At 52.7% G+C, this 15,079-nt stretch overlaps 1 protein-coding gene and 1 pseudogene across 2 annotated transcripts; one reads left to right on the forward strand and one right to left on the reverse strand.

Moving 5' to 3' along the window:
• Positions 1-2,377: 2,377 nt before the first annotated feature.
• LOC119541628 lies at positions 2,378-4,140 on the reverse strand (annotated as a pseudogene).
• Positions 4,141-7,512: 3,372 nt separating this feature from the next.
• LOC119541629 (keratin, type II cuticular Hb1) lies at positions 7,513-14,399 on the forward strand. Of its 2 annotated transcripts, none has more exons than XM_037845693.1 (9): positions 7,513-7,896; positions 9,775-9,983; positions 10,592-10,652; positions 11,565-11,660; positions 11,918-12,082; positions 12,372-12,497; positions 12,830-13,050; positions 13,228-13,259; positions 13,757-14,399. In XM_037845693.1, the coding sequence occupies exons 1-9, from the start codon at positions 7,513-7,515 to the stop codon at positions 13,918-13,920; spliced, it is 1,458 nt and encodes a 485-aa protein (XP_037701621.1). In that variant the 3' UTR covers positions 13,921-14,399. The 2 variants fall into 2 exon arrangements, with proteins under 2 accessions (XP_037701621.1, XP_037701622.1); XM_037845694.1 differs by having other exon boundaries at positions 13,228-13,249; positions 13,757-13,927.
• Positions 14,400-15,079: the final 680 nt, after the last annotated feature.

Genomic DNA, 15,079 nt, shown 5'->3' on the forward strand with positions numbered 1-15,079 from the left:
GCTGTACCATCTATGCACGTATCTCCTGGAGTCATGGTCTATTGCTGTTTTTAGCCTCTGATGAGTTCCCATATCTTCTTGCTAGCTCAGTTATGCACTAAAATGCTAAGAGAGTTTTCCAGAGTTCCTAGTCTGACATATTGCAAGAAACAAGTTCCTGAGGACATTTTTCAAAGAAATCATTTACGAGGTTTGGTGACTCTGGTTGGAAAATACGTATTAAAGAGTTTAAAGCTTGAGATATTAGAAAGACCTGAAAGAAAAAGGGAAAGTTGATGAATATGCATCAGTGGAGAGGAAAATGATGAGGTATTTTTAAAAATTACTTTTATGAGGTGTTTTTAAGACAGTCTTAATTCCAAATATCAGTGCAGCATTCAAGTGGGGATGCCCTGTGGGGAAATGGAAGACTTGGAGAGGAATCCATTCATCCATTCACTCTCCTAACACTGTCCAGTCCCTTCTATGAGCCAGCACTGGGCCAGGCACTTGCTAGCACTGGGGAATTATCCTGGAAGAGCCCTTAGCCATCAGAGCACCCCTTCTCAATGCCCCCAACCCAGAGCACATGGTTGAATAAATAGCTGGCCCGGCCCTAGGAGCCCCCACCACCTTACCCCACTCACACAACACGGAATGCCTTCCTAGAGATCCCACCCACCCCCTCCAAGCCTGAAATAATGGACAGAAAAGTTGACAAGCAAGACCAGAACTACATGACTTTATTCTATATATAGACGACAAGGAAGAAATAAAGACTTGGCAAAGGAAGGCAAGAGAACAAGGGAAGGGGAATGTCGAGAGGTAGCAGTAGGGCTCCATCCTTTTCATGGGTTCAAGCAGCCCAGATCTACCCATGGGCTACATCACTTCTCTCAATAACCTTTCTCAGACTGAGGGAGGCAGGAGACAAGGAGAGGGGGGGTTCCCACACAAGAAATAAGAAGCAGAGAGCAAGGTAGATATGTCAAGGTGAGATCAAGCAGTTGCATCTTGCTACCAGGCTGCACATGGCAGAAGGGACAGGTGGAATTCATGGGAAAGGTGAGAGGGCTGGGGCCTGGGGTGCATCTTCACGCCCTGCCTACCTAACACTTCTTGCAGCTACTGCCGGGGCTCTCACCCCACAGGACTGATCCCACAACTACAGGTGGCAGAGAGGTCCCCAGATACAACTCCACCCTGGGAGCTATTTACACCTGCACAGGGACAATAATGATAAGTTAGAACCTGCAGTGGGGATGGGAAGGTGGCCACGCACAGCCCCCACCCCCAATCAGAACTCCCCCCACCCCTGCCAGCCAAGAGCAACGCTGCTCATCTACATCTCCAGGGATGACGATAACATAAGCTTCCCTGTGCACTGTCCTAGAGATTCTCACCCTTACTGCAAGGAAGTCCATCTTGTGATCTAACTGCAATCCCTTCTTAATCTATTCTTCTTTAACTGGTTTTGGGAAGATACGCCTTGAGGACAACCAAACTGACGAAATACCTGTTTTTACCCAGAAAAGTAGTGGCATCTTGAACTTGGTCACATGTTGCTTAGACAGGGAGATAATAGGGGCTTCCTGTGATGGGGAAAAAGAAGACTGACAGTCTGACAGGTCTTGAGACCCAACAGTCAGCTCCCTCTTTATAACTGCGTGTCTGTGAGCCAGTGGAGCCACTTCTCCCTGGGTCTCTCCACTCTCACAGCTAAATATTTCTTCCCACTGGCTGACTTCAGTGTGTCCCTTCAGGGCCAGAGTTACTCCCGGATATTCGCAGCACTGATGCCTTCACCCAGCCTCAAGAGGGAAAGAAAAGGTCAGCACTGGGACCAGGCATTGCTTCCTGACAGTGATCCCAGAAGTCACATGGCCACTAGATCTGAACTGAGTCATCCAAAGAGTCACCCAAGTCCCTCCCCAGAAGGTCAGAAGAGAGAAGGTCTGGCGTCCAGCACCGCAAAGGCCCAGCATATCCCCAGCCCTGTCCCAAAAGGACAGAAAGGAAAGTTCTCCCTCTGGGAAGTGCGGCCAGCCAAAATGCAGCAAGATGCAAGAGATCTTTCCAACTGTGCCCCAAGAATCCAGCTCTAGACTTCCTTCCTCACCTCCACTGACTGGCTGTATAATCTTGAACAATCCAGTCTCCTGAGTCTCAGGTTTTCCATTTCTCTAATAGAAATATATCAACTTCACCCTTTCAATTTGCGGCCTGTTTTTACTCCTGGCCCTTAACAAATGGTGTTCTGACCTGACTCCCACCAGATCATAAGGACCTATTTTGCATATTTCTTCCCAACTCCATGTGAAGTCACATTGGTAGCTTGAAATCACCCATGATAAAAGTCTTTACACCTCTGAAATCAGCAAATGCTACAAATCAGGGCTTTTGTTTTTCCTCAGAGAGTCAGCAAACCATTGCCCCCTAACTAAATCCTGCAAGGAGCCTAGTGGAATTAGACCATGGACATCAACTAAGAAGACTCTTCTTGTCTTCTTCTCAGAGTAGGAAGGGGACACAAAAGGATTCCAAGATGGAAACAGAAGAAGAAATGGGGTTGGGACGGGGATGGAGCCAAAAAATGAGGCAGGTCCACACTGGCTGCACCCACCTGCTCTCCTCGCCCTCCAGCAGGCGCCTGTAGGTGGCGATCTCGATGTCCAGCCCCAGCTTGGAGTTCATCACCTCCTGGTACTCCTTGAGCAGGCAGGCCATGTCCTGCTTGGCCTTCTGCAGGGCGGCCTCCAGCTCTGCCAGCTTGCAGCGGGTGTCACTGAGGGCCGCCTCGCCCTGCTGCTCAGACTCGGTCACTGCAGCCTCCAGCTTGGAATTCTGCAGGCCCAGAAGAAACAAAGAAGGGAATGGTCTTGGGGCCTCTATCTGTATCCAGGATTGGTCCAGTCTCCCCCATCCAGCTGGGAACACCCCAGGAACAGGGCTTATTTGCCTTCATCTCCTGGGTCTCCCTGAGTTACCACAACCAGGGTCTCTAGTTATGTAAATAGGCTGGAGAATGAATGGGAGATCCAGACCATGCACACACTGGCTGTGTGACCCTGGGTAAGACCCCAGCCTCTCTGATCTTGGGCACAAGGGACCCATACCTGGCACTTGGCGTTCTCCACCTTGGCCGCCAGCCTCTGGATCATGAGGTTCAGCTTGGTAATCTCTTCCTTGGTGTGGCGCAGGGTCTCCCCATGCCTGATCACGGTGGCCTACATCTCCTCACACTGAGGGGAAGGGGAGATGCTCATGGGACACAGGATGGGACACCCCATCCATTTTTTGGGTCTTTATGCCAAGGATCACCATGTTCAGCTCTGCAAGTTATATACTGCACAACCCTAGAGGGCACTTCACACAGACACTGATATGGACAACATCCCCTAGGATTTCCATAACTTGCACAATTCTTTGTGCCTGCCCTGTCAGTGTCTCCCCATTCTAAGAATTATTTTCTCTTATACATCCCCAGGGAAGCCCTTACTAGTCTAGGGGATGCTTTCTCCAAACAAAAGATATATATATATATACCTAATATATACCTGACCTTTCTCCCACTGCCATGGCTAAGAGGCAGGTATCCTGGGCCACTCACCTTGCTGCGGTACCAGGAGTCGACCTCAGTCCGGCTGCAGCTGGCGATGTGGTCGTACTGAGCCTTGATCTCAGTGATGATGCAGTCCATGTTCAGGTCCCGGCTGTTGTCAATCTTGACGACCAGTGAGGTGTCTGAGATGTGGGCATGGAGGACTTGGATCTACTGGGGGAGGGGGCACAGGAGGGAATCCACTCACATCTCATATCTCTCACCTAGAGCCAAGCAGAATAGAGCCCACATTCCCCTCTACACACACACATGCACACATACACAGCCACCTTTTCTAAAGCCCCTCGGGTCTCCAGACCCCTCTGTCTGCTTCCTCTTCACACAGAGCTGGCCTGGCAGAGAGAGGGGAGGAGATGGCTGACATCCGCCCCGACCCGGTGCTCACCTCCTTGTGCATGGACTTCAAGATGCCCATCTTCTCCACCAGGCTGCAGGCACTGGCCTGCATGTCTCGTTTTCTCATGTAGGCAGCGTTTACCTCCTAGAGATACAGACACACAGGCAGTCCAGCAGCTACAGACATTTTCCAGGGGACTCTATCTCTCCTAGACCAACCCTAGAGAAATCATGAACCTATTCCCAGTCCTGCAAAGCAAATTATGGGCATAGGTCCAGATGTTGGAGGTAGGACGAGCCCCCCCCCCCCCGCCCCCAACTCTGGCAAAATGAAGTGTGTGACTTTGGGAAGCTCTTCCATCTCTCTGAGACCCTGGAAAGGAGAAGCCAGAGAATTCCCGGTCAATCAATCTCCTAGAGTGTGAGGAGGAAAATGCCCTATCATGGATGGGAATAAAATATGAACTTGTTAACTGAAGGAGAGAGAACTGGAAGCCCCTGAGGGCTCCCCAACTCCCAGGCTGCTGGCCCATAGGCAGAACCACTCGCTTGATTCTGACAAGCTCACACTTGGCAGTGGTCCCCATAGTAATCTCTTCCTCATACCTCCAGAGGGAAAGGGATTTGGAACCAGGGGATTTATCCAGAGATTTGGCTCATAATGGAAGGGAGGAAAGACCACCCCAACCTGACCAGTCTAGATGCCAGCCATGTCTGAGATCACCCTCCTACCCCAATAGTAATTCCTCTAACTTAAATAGACATTACTCACTTTAAAGATCTTGGCTTTGTTATTATTTTAATACAAGCAACTGATTTGCCCAAGCTAATGAAACCTCAATTTAGATCGAGGAAAGTGGGTGGAATTAGCAGCATGAGCTGGTGGATGTGAACAGTTGAGTAGAAATGGTGTCATTTACCTTTGTACCCTAAGTAGCTAGCATGATAATGGGACACAGTAAGAACAGGTTATGGGATAGATGGATGGATGGATGGGAGCATGATCTCTAACCTGAACAGTTCACAGTAAAATGGGGAAAGCCTCTTCACTGATAATGGCAACTTCTCCTCTCTCCCTGTGTCTTCCTGTCACTGCCTATAAAGCTGATAAAGCACCAAGAGAGTTCATGAAGAAAGAAGTTTCCAAGCCCAGGGTGTTCTCTGCATCCCAGTTGTCACATAATGTGCCCCGCACTGAGAGAAGTGGACCACCCCCTCCACAGTCACCTCTTCTTGTAGCCCTGCAGCACCTCCTGCACGCAGTTGAGCTCCGAGGCAGCCTCCCGCTATCGGCCTCCACTGGGTGGTGCAGAGTTGGTGTTTGCTCCCTGCCTTGAATTGGCTCCTGTGACCCACAGGGCGGGAGGTAGGGGGTGGAAAGAAGACCCGTGATAATCAAAACAGACCATTAACTTTCACCACAGGGGCAAGGGAATGATTTCTAGAAGATCTAGCCAGGAACGGAGAAGCCCTCGTCTTGCCCAGCACCTGTGGCTACCAACTCTCTCTCAGGAGAAATCCGCACTTGATTGTCTGAAATCTGTCATGCTCCAGCCCATTTTTCTCCCCTGAATTTTAAGAATAATAAAGAGGACACCGAGGAGCATGATTCCCTGGGACTGGGTTGGGGATTAGTATTAATACTTTGGGGGACCAGTGTGGTCTAGAGGTCAAACCTTTCAATTCTAGTCCCTTTGGATTGTGTTCCTGGCAGGCACAACTCAGCCTCCAGCTCTCCAGTCTCTCTGGATTTAAAATGCACTTAATTATCTGTATGGAGAAGGGCTATTAACCTTGTTGTTTGTGATAGCACAGGAAGTCCACTTCATCCACCCACCCAACCCAGAAAGAGGTCCAAGTAAACATTATGTGCCTCTACAAGTCTAATTTAAATCCTTCATGCTTCAGGGTAAATCCTTTTCCTGTCAGGAGACACTGAGAGAGGACTACAATCCTACTATTCCTGGGAGCAAAATGGAGTAGAAATACATAATCCTAAAGCCAAGCATTAGTCACAGTTGGAGATTCCAGCTGAAGCTGGAGGTGGAAAGCACAAGACACTAAGAACTTTGGCTTCATCTTCCACAGAGACGGGAACAAGGATGAGCTTATAATGTTGCAGAACAGACCTGGGCTAGACCAAAGGAATGCAGGCCTCCAAATGTCTAGAAAAGGTGGCAAAGGGGGCAGTGGGGCACTTCCTGAAATGAGACACCAGGAAGCCCAAAGCCAAGACTGTCCATGATGACTTTTGGGATTCCAGGATTTAATTGCTATTTGCCTAATAATAAAGCACATTTAAAAGCAAAAGAAGCTAAGGGTGATTTGCATGCTTCTCATTAATGCTGGCTGCTGAGTGCATACTCTAAGTTTCCTCTGCCCATAATTGGACATATAATTAATGTGCTTTATGAAAGCCTTCTAGAGCTGGTGGCCATGACCAAGCACCAGCCAAGAGGAAGGCTTTGGATCAGGCCAAATTCCCCAAGTCTAGAGCGCAAAGATCTGGGTTCCTGCCTCCAAGAAGAATTCGATTCTCATTCAGTCCCTAAAGACTCGGGGAGAGACCAGTGTGGAGGAGGGCTGGGGAGGCTCCTTTCAATTCCTGACTCAGCCTCTCCATAGCTGTGTGACCTTAAGCAAGTTTCTGGACTACTCTGAGCTCATTTTCCTAATCAGGTAGCTGGGCACAATAATCCCCACTTCAGAGAGACTTCCTGGGAGGTTAGATGGAAGGAGGCATTATAAAGCCCTTAGCACAGGTGGACACACTGTAGGCACTCCATAAGTGCAGCTCCCTTCCCTCCCCCCCAGCAGAGTGGAGAAGGGTATAAGAAGCAGTTGGTTACTTGGACAGGAGACCTGAGCTGTGATCCGAGAAAGAAAGGGAATGGAAAGTTTTTGTCCAAAGGGAGGCAGGAAGAATGGCACATTAATAATAGTAGAATAAATAGAACAAACAAACATTTATAGAGCTCTTATTAAGTGCCAGGTGGGGCCCTAACTGCTTTCCTGTCCACTATCTCATTAGGTTCTCCCAACAGCTCTCAGATGGGTACTATTATTATCCCTACTTTGCAGAAGGGGAAACTGAGGCTTAAAAAGGTTATTCATTTATCCAAGGTCATGATAGGAACCTGCTGGGAGGCACAGATAACTAAGACCAAGGCTTCCCGACCTGCAGGGGGGGTGGCGTGGGGCCGGGGCCAAAATGGGGGCCATGTGTGCCCGGCTGTCCTGCCTGAGGACAGAGCCAGTGATCCATCGCTACCCAGCGGGGCATAAGGCTCCCGCCTCCGGAACCCGCACGCGGAGCTGACCAGGCGCTTCCATGCCCCATAAAGCGCTGGCGGGAGGTGAACGCCGTTTTATGGGAGCTACCCGGCGGTCCGGCCCGCTTTGGTTCCCGGCTCGCCGAGGCGCGAGGGTCGAGCCCTCCAAGCTCGTAAACGCGTTGGCCACACGCACCGTCCCCGGGGCCGCCCGCTGCGATATAAGCCTCAGCGCGGTCTTTGACGTCCAGTCGCCGGTCCCTGCGGACGCCGTCCTCGACCCTGCGCTCCCGCCGCCGCACCATGTCCTGCGTCTCCTCCTGCCCCCGCGCCCCCTGCGGCATCCGCGCCTTCAGCTGCGCCTCGGCCTGCGGGCCCCGGCCCGGCCGCTGCTGCATCACCGCCGCCCCCTACCGCGGCATCTCCTGCTACCGCGGCCTCTCCGGGGGCTTCGGCAGCCACAGCGTCTGCGGGGCCTTCCGTAGCGGCTCGTGCGGCCGCAGCTTCGGCTACCGCTCCGGCGGCGTGTGCGGCCCCACCGCCCCCGCCATCACCAGCGTGTCTGTCAACGAGAGCCTGCTCACGCCCCTCAGCCTGGAGATCGACCCCAGCGCGCAGTGCGTGAAGCACGAGGAGAAGGAGCAGATCAAGGGCCTCAACAGCAAGTTCGCCGCCTTCATCGACAAGGTGGGTGGCCTTGATCACACCTTTCCTGAGCCTAAAGGTCCTCTGGAGATCTGGGAATTCCTAGACCAATTTCTCCCTAATTGGGGAGTGGGACCACTGATATTTTGTGATAATTTTAAGTAGTACCGATACAAAGCATTGAATAACATTGAAAAACTAATTCATCCAATTCATCTCCCTGCATGTCCTTCTAATCCTTAAGATTAGGTGAAAGAGAAAATCTTGTCAGGTGCTAATATGTCTTTGATATCTCTCTAATACTTGCTACTCTCTGGCTGTTAACAAAGAGAGCAACCTGAGGTTCAGAGCTGTCTGGAGCAACAGTTTCAGCTAGAATTTACTGTTTCATGATCTTCTTTCATGTATGCCAGGTGGTACTGGTTTGACAACTATGGTGGTGATATAGCGTCCCCTTTACACAGGTGTTAAATGTAAAGTGAATCCATTTACAGATGTATAATAGAACAAGAGGATGGCAAAAATACTGACCTCAGCCTGTGACTGGTTGACATTTGACACTCACTGAGCCAGTGCATTTCCTTGAGTGAATAGAGAGGAGGAGTGGACAGTGAGAGGCCCAGGGACCTGCACATAGGGCATGGGAGAAAGAGCAGGACTCCAGACTCTGGCTCTTTCCTGCTCTCCAGGCTCATGGGGCCCTGGCCACCCCATGCCCTTCCAGGGGGGACTGGGACACCTCAGCAAGTACTGAGTCCTGTGTGTATTGGGGTCACACCCAAGAAAAAGAGTGCAGCATGGAAAGGGACCTGGCCCAGGGGCAGGGACCTGGGCTCCACGCCCAGCCCTTCCTTCGCTGTGTGACGCTGGGCAGAGATTCCCCTCCCAGCCCCAGAGCTGGTCTGCCACACAGTGTGTGCTATGCAGTGTGTGAGCAGGTCACAGCTCCAGCCCTGTTGGCCAAGACCTCCTAGAAGTATCACCTAGAATATCAGCAATTCCCACTCCCCATTTCTGGAAGAACCAGCCTGAGAATTCCCAGCTGCACTCATTGAGTTAGCTAAAAGGATCTCGGGGCTAAAAGTCAAGAAGACAGCATCTTGACTCCAGCTAAAATGTATGAGAAATGGGAAACACGAAGCCAGGGCGCCTAGTCTTGTTTGCTAATGTCCTTTCTGACCAGCACAGTATATTGTTGCTATGTTGTCTCTCATTTTGAATGACTTTGAGCAAAGGCTCACCTGCCTCACTTCTCTCCCATTCTTACCCTCTCTATTTTCCAAAACCTTCCCCCATTTTTACCTGTCCGACCTCCAGAGACATATAATTGCCCAAACTCTGGACTGCACATAGGCATTTAAGCCACCTAGGACCACACCCCACCTCCCACCAGGCCTCCCGAGGCCCCAGGTTGCTACCCTGCTTGGTGAGAGGCTGCCCTCTCACCTCCCCCAGGTAGGTAGTCCTTTGCAACTTGACCATCCATCATTCAACTGCTCACCAAACCCTGGGCTGGCCAGTAAGGACACAGACAGATCAGCCACAGGCCCTGTCCAAGGAAGCTCCCACTGGAAGGCTTTCACCCTACTCTGTCCCTCCCAACACTGCTCTACATACCTATCCTCCAGGAAGTCCTCCCTGATTGGCAGTACCCTATACCCCTGTAGAGGCACTTGCTATTCCACCACCAGCCTGCCAGTAACTCATCACAACCCTCAGTTTCTCACTCCATAGTCCCATCAAGGTGGCCCTAGCTGGAACCAATGCATACTCAGGCCAGCATAGCCGAGCAGGGGCCATGTCATCCACCCCTTGCCTTTGGACATCTTGCTGCTCATTCTGTCTTGACTCTGCCTGTTCTCTAGGGAGAGATGAGGATCCTGGCTCCTCCCACCAACTTTTCACCCACTTCCACACCAGGTGCGCTTCCTGGAGCAGCAGAACAAGCTGCTGGAGACCAAGTGGCAGTTCTACCAGAACCGGAAGTGCTGCGAGAGCAACCTGGAGCCGCTGTTCAATGGCTACATCGAGACGCTGAGGCGGGAGGCCGAGTGCGTGGAGGCCGACAGCGGGAGGCTGGCCTCAGAGCTGAACCACGTGCAGGAGGTGCTGGAGGGCTACAAGAAGAAGTGAGTGCAGCAGGGAGTGAAGTTTGGAGAAAGAACATGGGGTTAAATCAAGCAGGGTGGACTAGACCAACCACGAGAGGAACCTCCCGATAGGAAGAAGAGGACAACAGGGGGCATGTAGGAAATTGTTTTCTTTTCTGGGAGGTTTAAACATTGGAGAATTTCTGAGCTGTCCCAGCTGCTTTTCATCATTGTGTGTTTGTTTCATTAATTCATCCAACATTCACTGAGCATCTACTATGTGCCAGGTGCTGCATTTGGCCCTGGGATGGGGAATGGAGAAGAAATAAGGAGGAGGGAAAGGGTACCAGAACCAGGGCAGGTACTTTCCAGAAGCAGAGGGGTAACCTACACAAATGTGGGCCACGTCAGGAATAGGAGTCCCTAAAACAGGAAGACATTGGCTGGCATGGGTTGGTTCCAGTGCCCAGAGGAAAGGGGGGGGGGGGGCAAGTTTCCTTCTAGGCTTACACTTTTTGGATTCTGCAACCAATTCCAAAAGTCTCAAGTCATAGAATCTTTTCTCTAGGGCTTCTTTCTCTTTTTTTCTCCCCAAATCCCAGCCTATTGAAGTTCTAGCCACTGAGCCTTGTCCCCTTTGACCCCAGGTATGAAGAGGAGGTGGCACTAAGGGCCACTGCTGAGAATGAATTTGTGGCTCTGAAGAAGGTGAGTGACCCAAGAACACTCATCCCACAACTCAGAGCAGGAGGCAGAGCCAGGAGGGAACTCTCCAGTGACTCAGAGACAGAATGGCTCCTCCAGGGCCACCTGCCCCCCAACACCCCCCACCCCCCGCCAAATGCTCCGGCGATCTCTGCTAGCCCCAGCCCCAGACATCAGAGCTCACTGCTGCTAGGACCGTGCTCTCTCCCTTAGGTTCCTCCCGTCTGGCCACTGGCTTCCCACCTCTTTCTGCCCTTTGCCTCACACAGAGTGGCACGCAATAAACATTTGTGAATGAAAGAGCCCGTGAGTGCCAGGGGATGGCTACACCCTCAGCCAGCAATGGTTGGGATACTGGCGTGAACAGTAAATGTTATCCTTCACCCCCTATGCTCAACTCTATCAAGTACCACAAGCTGGCCTCTCACCAGGCCCTTCCAACCACCTGATAGGAGGAGGGCAGGGATTATCCTGAGAAAACAGAGGCACAGAGGTTAAGGGTCTCGCCCTGAGTCACACCAGCTTGGAAAGAGCAGAGTCAAGCCCTGAGCTCGCGTCTTCTGACTACGGATCTAGAATGCTTTCTATGAGATTCTGGAGCAGGGAACTGACCCATTTTACACTAGAGGCTAAGTCTTGATGATAGTGTAAGATGTGGGGTCTAGAGGAAGCATCCCAGTGGCTGCCAGGGGAAATGCCTGGAGGACTCGGGACCCCTCCCTTGTCCAGATCTGCTCCTTGCCCTCATGCATCATGTGGGGTGTCACCAACCCCATGACACCAGGAACTGGAATGAGCATCTCAGGAGAATTTCCAGGGATTTTGCCCAGCCTGAGGGGTACCCCTGCCTGGTGGGGAAAATGAGAGCTCTGTGTTGTCTGCAGTGAGGTTCCCGTGTCACCTTCTCCCCTTTAGGATGTGGACTGTGCCTACATAGGCAAATCAGACCTAGAGGCCAACGCAGAAGCCCTGATGCAAGAGATCGACTTCCTGCGGCGACTGTATGAGGAGGTGAGGCGCCAAAGGGCAGTGGGGCCACAGCGGGGATGAGTTACATATCGGCAAGGACTTGCCGTCATGTTGGCTGCTGAACTCCTGGGGGCAGGCATGGGGGGTGGCAGTCCAGGTACCAGAGCAGAATTGAAACCATGTGGCTTCATGGTTACAATGATGACAGTATCACAGAGAGGTCAACTTTGGTCCCAACCCAAAGTTTAAGACGTGGGGCTCTGGCCTAAGAAGCCCTTGCCACTCGCCCACCCCCACAGGAGATCCGCGTTCTCCAGTCCCACATCTCTGACACCTCGGTGGTCGTCAAGATGGACAACAGCCGGGACCTGAACATGGACTGCGTCATCGCCGAGATCAAGGCTCAGTACGACGACATCGCCAGCCGCAGCCGGGCTGAGGCCGAGTCCTGGTACCGCAGCAAGGTGAGCGCCCGGGACACCTGCCTCCTAGACATGGTGGTGGGAGGGAAGCCAGGTATATATTAGAAGGGGCTTCTTTTGTCTGGGGATTCTGATGCCTAAGACAATTGTGGAGTGTCCTTCCCTAGAGATGTGTGAGGGAAGGGCAGACAGCAGGTTGGATGGCATAAGCAGGACTGCCACTTGTGGTTTGGCAGGCTGAGCACTGCACAACCTGCACAATCACTTTTGGTGTCCTGCATGGGTGGGGTGTCCCATCCTGTGCCCCATGAGCATCTCCCCTTCCCCCCAGTGCGAGGAGATAAAGGCCACGGTGATCCGGCACGGGGAGACCCTGCGCCGCACCAAGGAGGAGATCAATGAGCTGAACCGCATGATCCAGAGGCTGACGGCCGAGGTGGAGAACGCAAAGTGCCAGGTGAAGGTGCCCCACCCACTCCTCAGTGTCGGCAGAGAATGGGGTTAGCCTGGAGCAGAGAGATTTAAGTTAGACTCTGGAGAGGACTTCCCAGATGCAGTCTCAAGGGTCACAGAGCGAGGTTGGGTAATTCAACAGAAACATTCCTGATTGTCAGGGCTGGAGTACGTGTGTGCATGCATGTGTGTGTGCATGTGTGTGGGTGTGTATGTTTGAAGGAAGAGGGGAGGAAGGGTAAGAAGCTGATCACAGAGATAGTACCCAGTGATGAAAATCTAATGAACTTATTGGAATCTGGCTAAAGCTCATTTTCTCCTCTCCACACTCCTCAGAATTCCAAGCTGGAGGCTGCAGTGACCCAGTCTGAGCAGCAGGGCGAGGCGGCCCTCAGCGACGCCCGCTGCAAGCTGGCAGAGCTGGAGGCCGCCCTGCAGAAGGCCAAGCAGGACATGGCCTGCCTGCTCAAGGAGTACCAGGAGGTGATGAACTCCAAGCTGGGGCTGGACATCGAGATCGCCACCTACAGGCGCCTGCTGGAGGGCGAGGAGAGCAGGTGGGGCCCACACCTGTGGAGAGGGTAGCTCTTCAGCACCTCAGGGCTTGAAGAGCCAGGGACACATTTGCATCCAATTTTCATCAGTATTACTTGGGGGGGAATTTGCAAGTGAGCAACTGATTTCATCAGCTTTGCTCCTCCAACTAATTGTGGTCTCTACTCTCTCCCCACAAGGTTGTGCGAGGGTGTTGGTGCCGTAAATGTCTGTAAGTAATGGATACTATGGGTTCTGAAATGAGGGCTTGGGGGGGAGGGGCGTAGGCAAACTCTTTTATTACAGGGCCGGATACTAAATATTTTAGGCTTGTGGGCCATGCACTCTAGTCTCTGACTCAACTCTTAACTCCGCCCCTTGTATTGCAAAAATAGCTGCAGCCTTAGACAATACTTAAAAGAATAGGTGTGGCTGTGTTCCAATAAAACTTAATAACAAAAAACGGGGGCCACTGTAGTTGCCAACCCTAAAACGAAGGATGAGGGGAAGGGGCTGGGAGTGACTTGAGTGACTTAAACAGCTATTTCTGGCAGGGAGGGCCTGGGCTAAAAATTTATCAAGGAAGATTGAGGTTAGACTGCAGGAAGGAGCACCCAGACGTGGAGCTGTTCACGGGAAACAAATGGAGGCAGGAGCTCTGGGCAACAGGAGGGAGCTGTGGCCGGCCACGACCTCGCACCGGGACTAAGCCCTCTCCTCCCCCGGCAGGTGTCAGCAGCTCCCGGGGCGGGGTGGTCTGCGGGGACCTCTGCGTGTCCGGCTCCCGGCCTGTGACAGGCAGCATCTGCAGCGCCCCCTGCAGCGGGAACGTGGTGGTGAGCACCGGAGCCTGCGCGCCCTGTGGACGGAGCTGCTCCGGGCGGTTTGTGTAGCGGCCCCGCCCCCTTCGTAAATACCCCGCTGGGTGAGCAAATGTTCTCCGCCTCCGCGGCAGGTCCCTGAGCCCGGACGTCCCGGGTCTGACGCTGGAGGGCTTCAGGGGACCTGCTACACGCCCATCTTCTTGCATCTCCTGCCACGCCTTGGGTGCTTCATTTCTTCCAGGGAGGGCTGGGCCCTCCCTGTCTCACCTCCGTGTCTGGCAGCTCCCCCTTTAACCCCAAGTGTCTAATCGGTTTCCGCACAGCCCTGGGCAGAGAGCCAACCCTGACCGCGCTGCTCTGGGGGCTGGGAGGACTGTGAGTTTGGAGGGATGGAATGGCCTCGGGGCCCCTCGGATTTAGCCTTCTAACCACCCACCACCACCACCACCCCCGCTGCGGTGACTGAGGCTGCCTGTACAAGGGGGCAACTTCCAGGGCTGCCTCTGCTGCTTCTCCATGTGCTTGCTCTTCAAGTTTCCAATAAATCTCGCAGATCATATATGATCTGCTCTGGGAGTCTCTGGTTTGTCCCACACACGTTCCATTCTCGCCCAGATTTCTCCCTTTGGAGGCAGACAGAAGAGTGGTTCTCAGCCTAGGGGGGTGGGTTGTCTCCGTGGCACCCTGCCCCACAGCACACAGGTGCATCCTGAAGGGTGCCAGAGGCTGGGCCCTGCTGCGAGGGCCTTAGCTGGCGGGCAGCCCCCAAACCCAGAATCCCAGAACCAGGAGCTGGAAGGGAAGGTGAGAAAGGCAAGGAGGGGTTTCACAGTGGAGGAGCCTCCATCTCCTGACATCCTGGTTGGGGAACTCATCCCTCATCGCTGCTGGGACACCAATGTTTCACTTTCTCGTCATCTCAACATATGAAAATTCATGCTGAATACACTCAAGCATGCAGAACCCCCTTCCCCCAGAATCCAACACACCCTAGACAGCCCACACACCCATCACCATCACCTCCTGAGGGTCCCAGACAGAGACCGCCCACCTCCTCCTCTGGTACCCACCATATGTATTCCTGGCCAACAGGCAGATCTCCCAAAGCACGGACACTGACACAAAAACAGCCCACACACAAAACACAAACCCCACCCCACACTCCCCCGGCCCAGACACACAGGTCCCCACGTCAGGAACCCTGACAATGGATGCCCCGTACAGACTT

Source organism: Choloepus didactylus, chromosome 8 (genome assembly GCF_015220235.1).
Source record: "Choloepus didactylus isolate mChoDid1 chromosome 8, mChoDid1.pri, whole genome shotgun sequence".
Taxonomy (NCBI): Eukaryota; Metazoa; Chordata; class Mammalia; order Pilosa; family Megalonychidae; genus Choloepus; species Choloepus didactylus.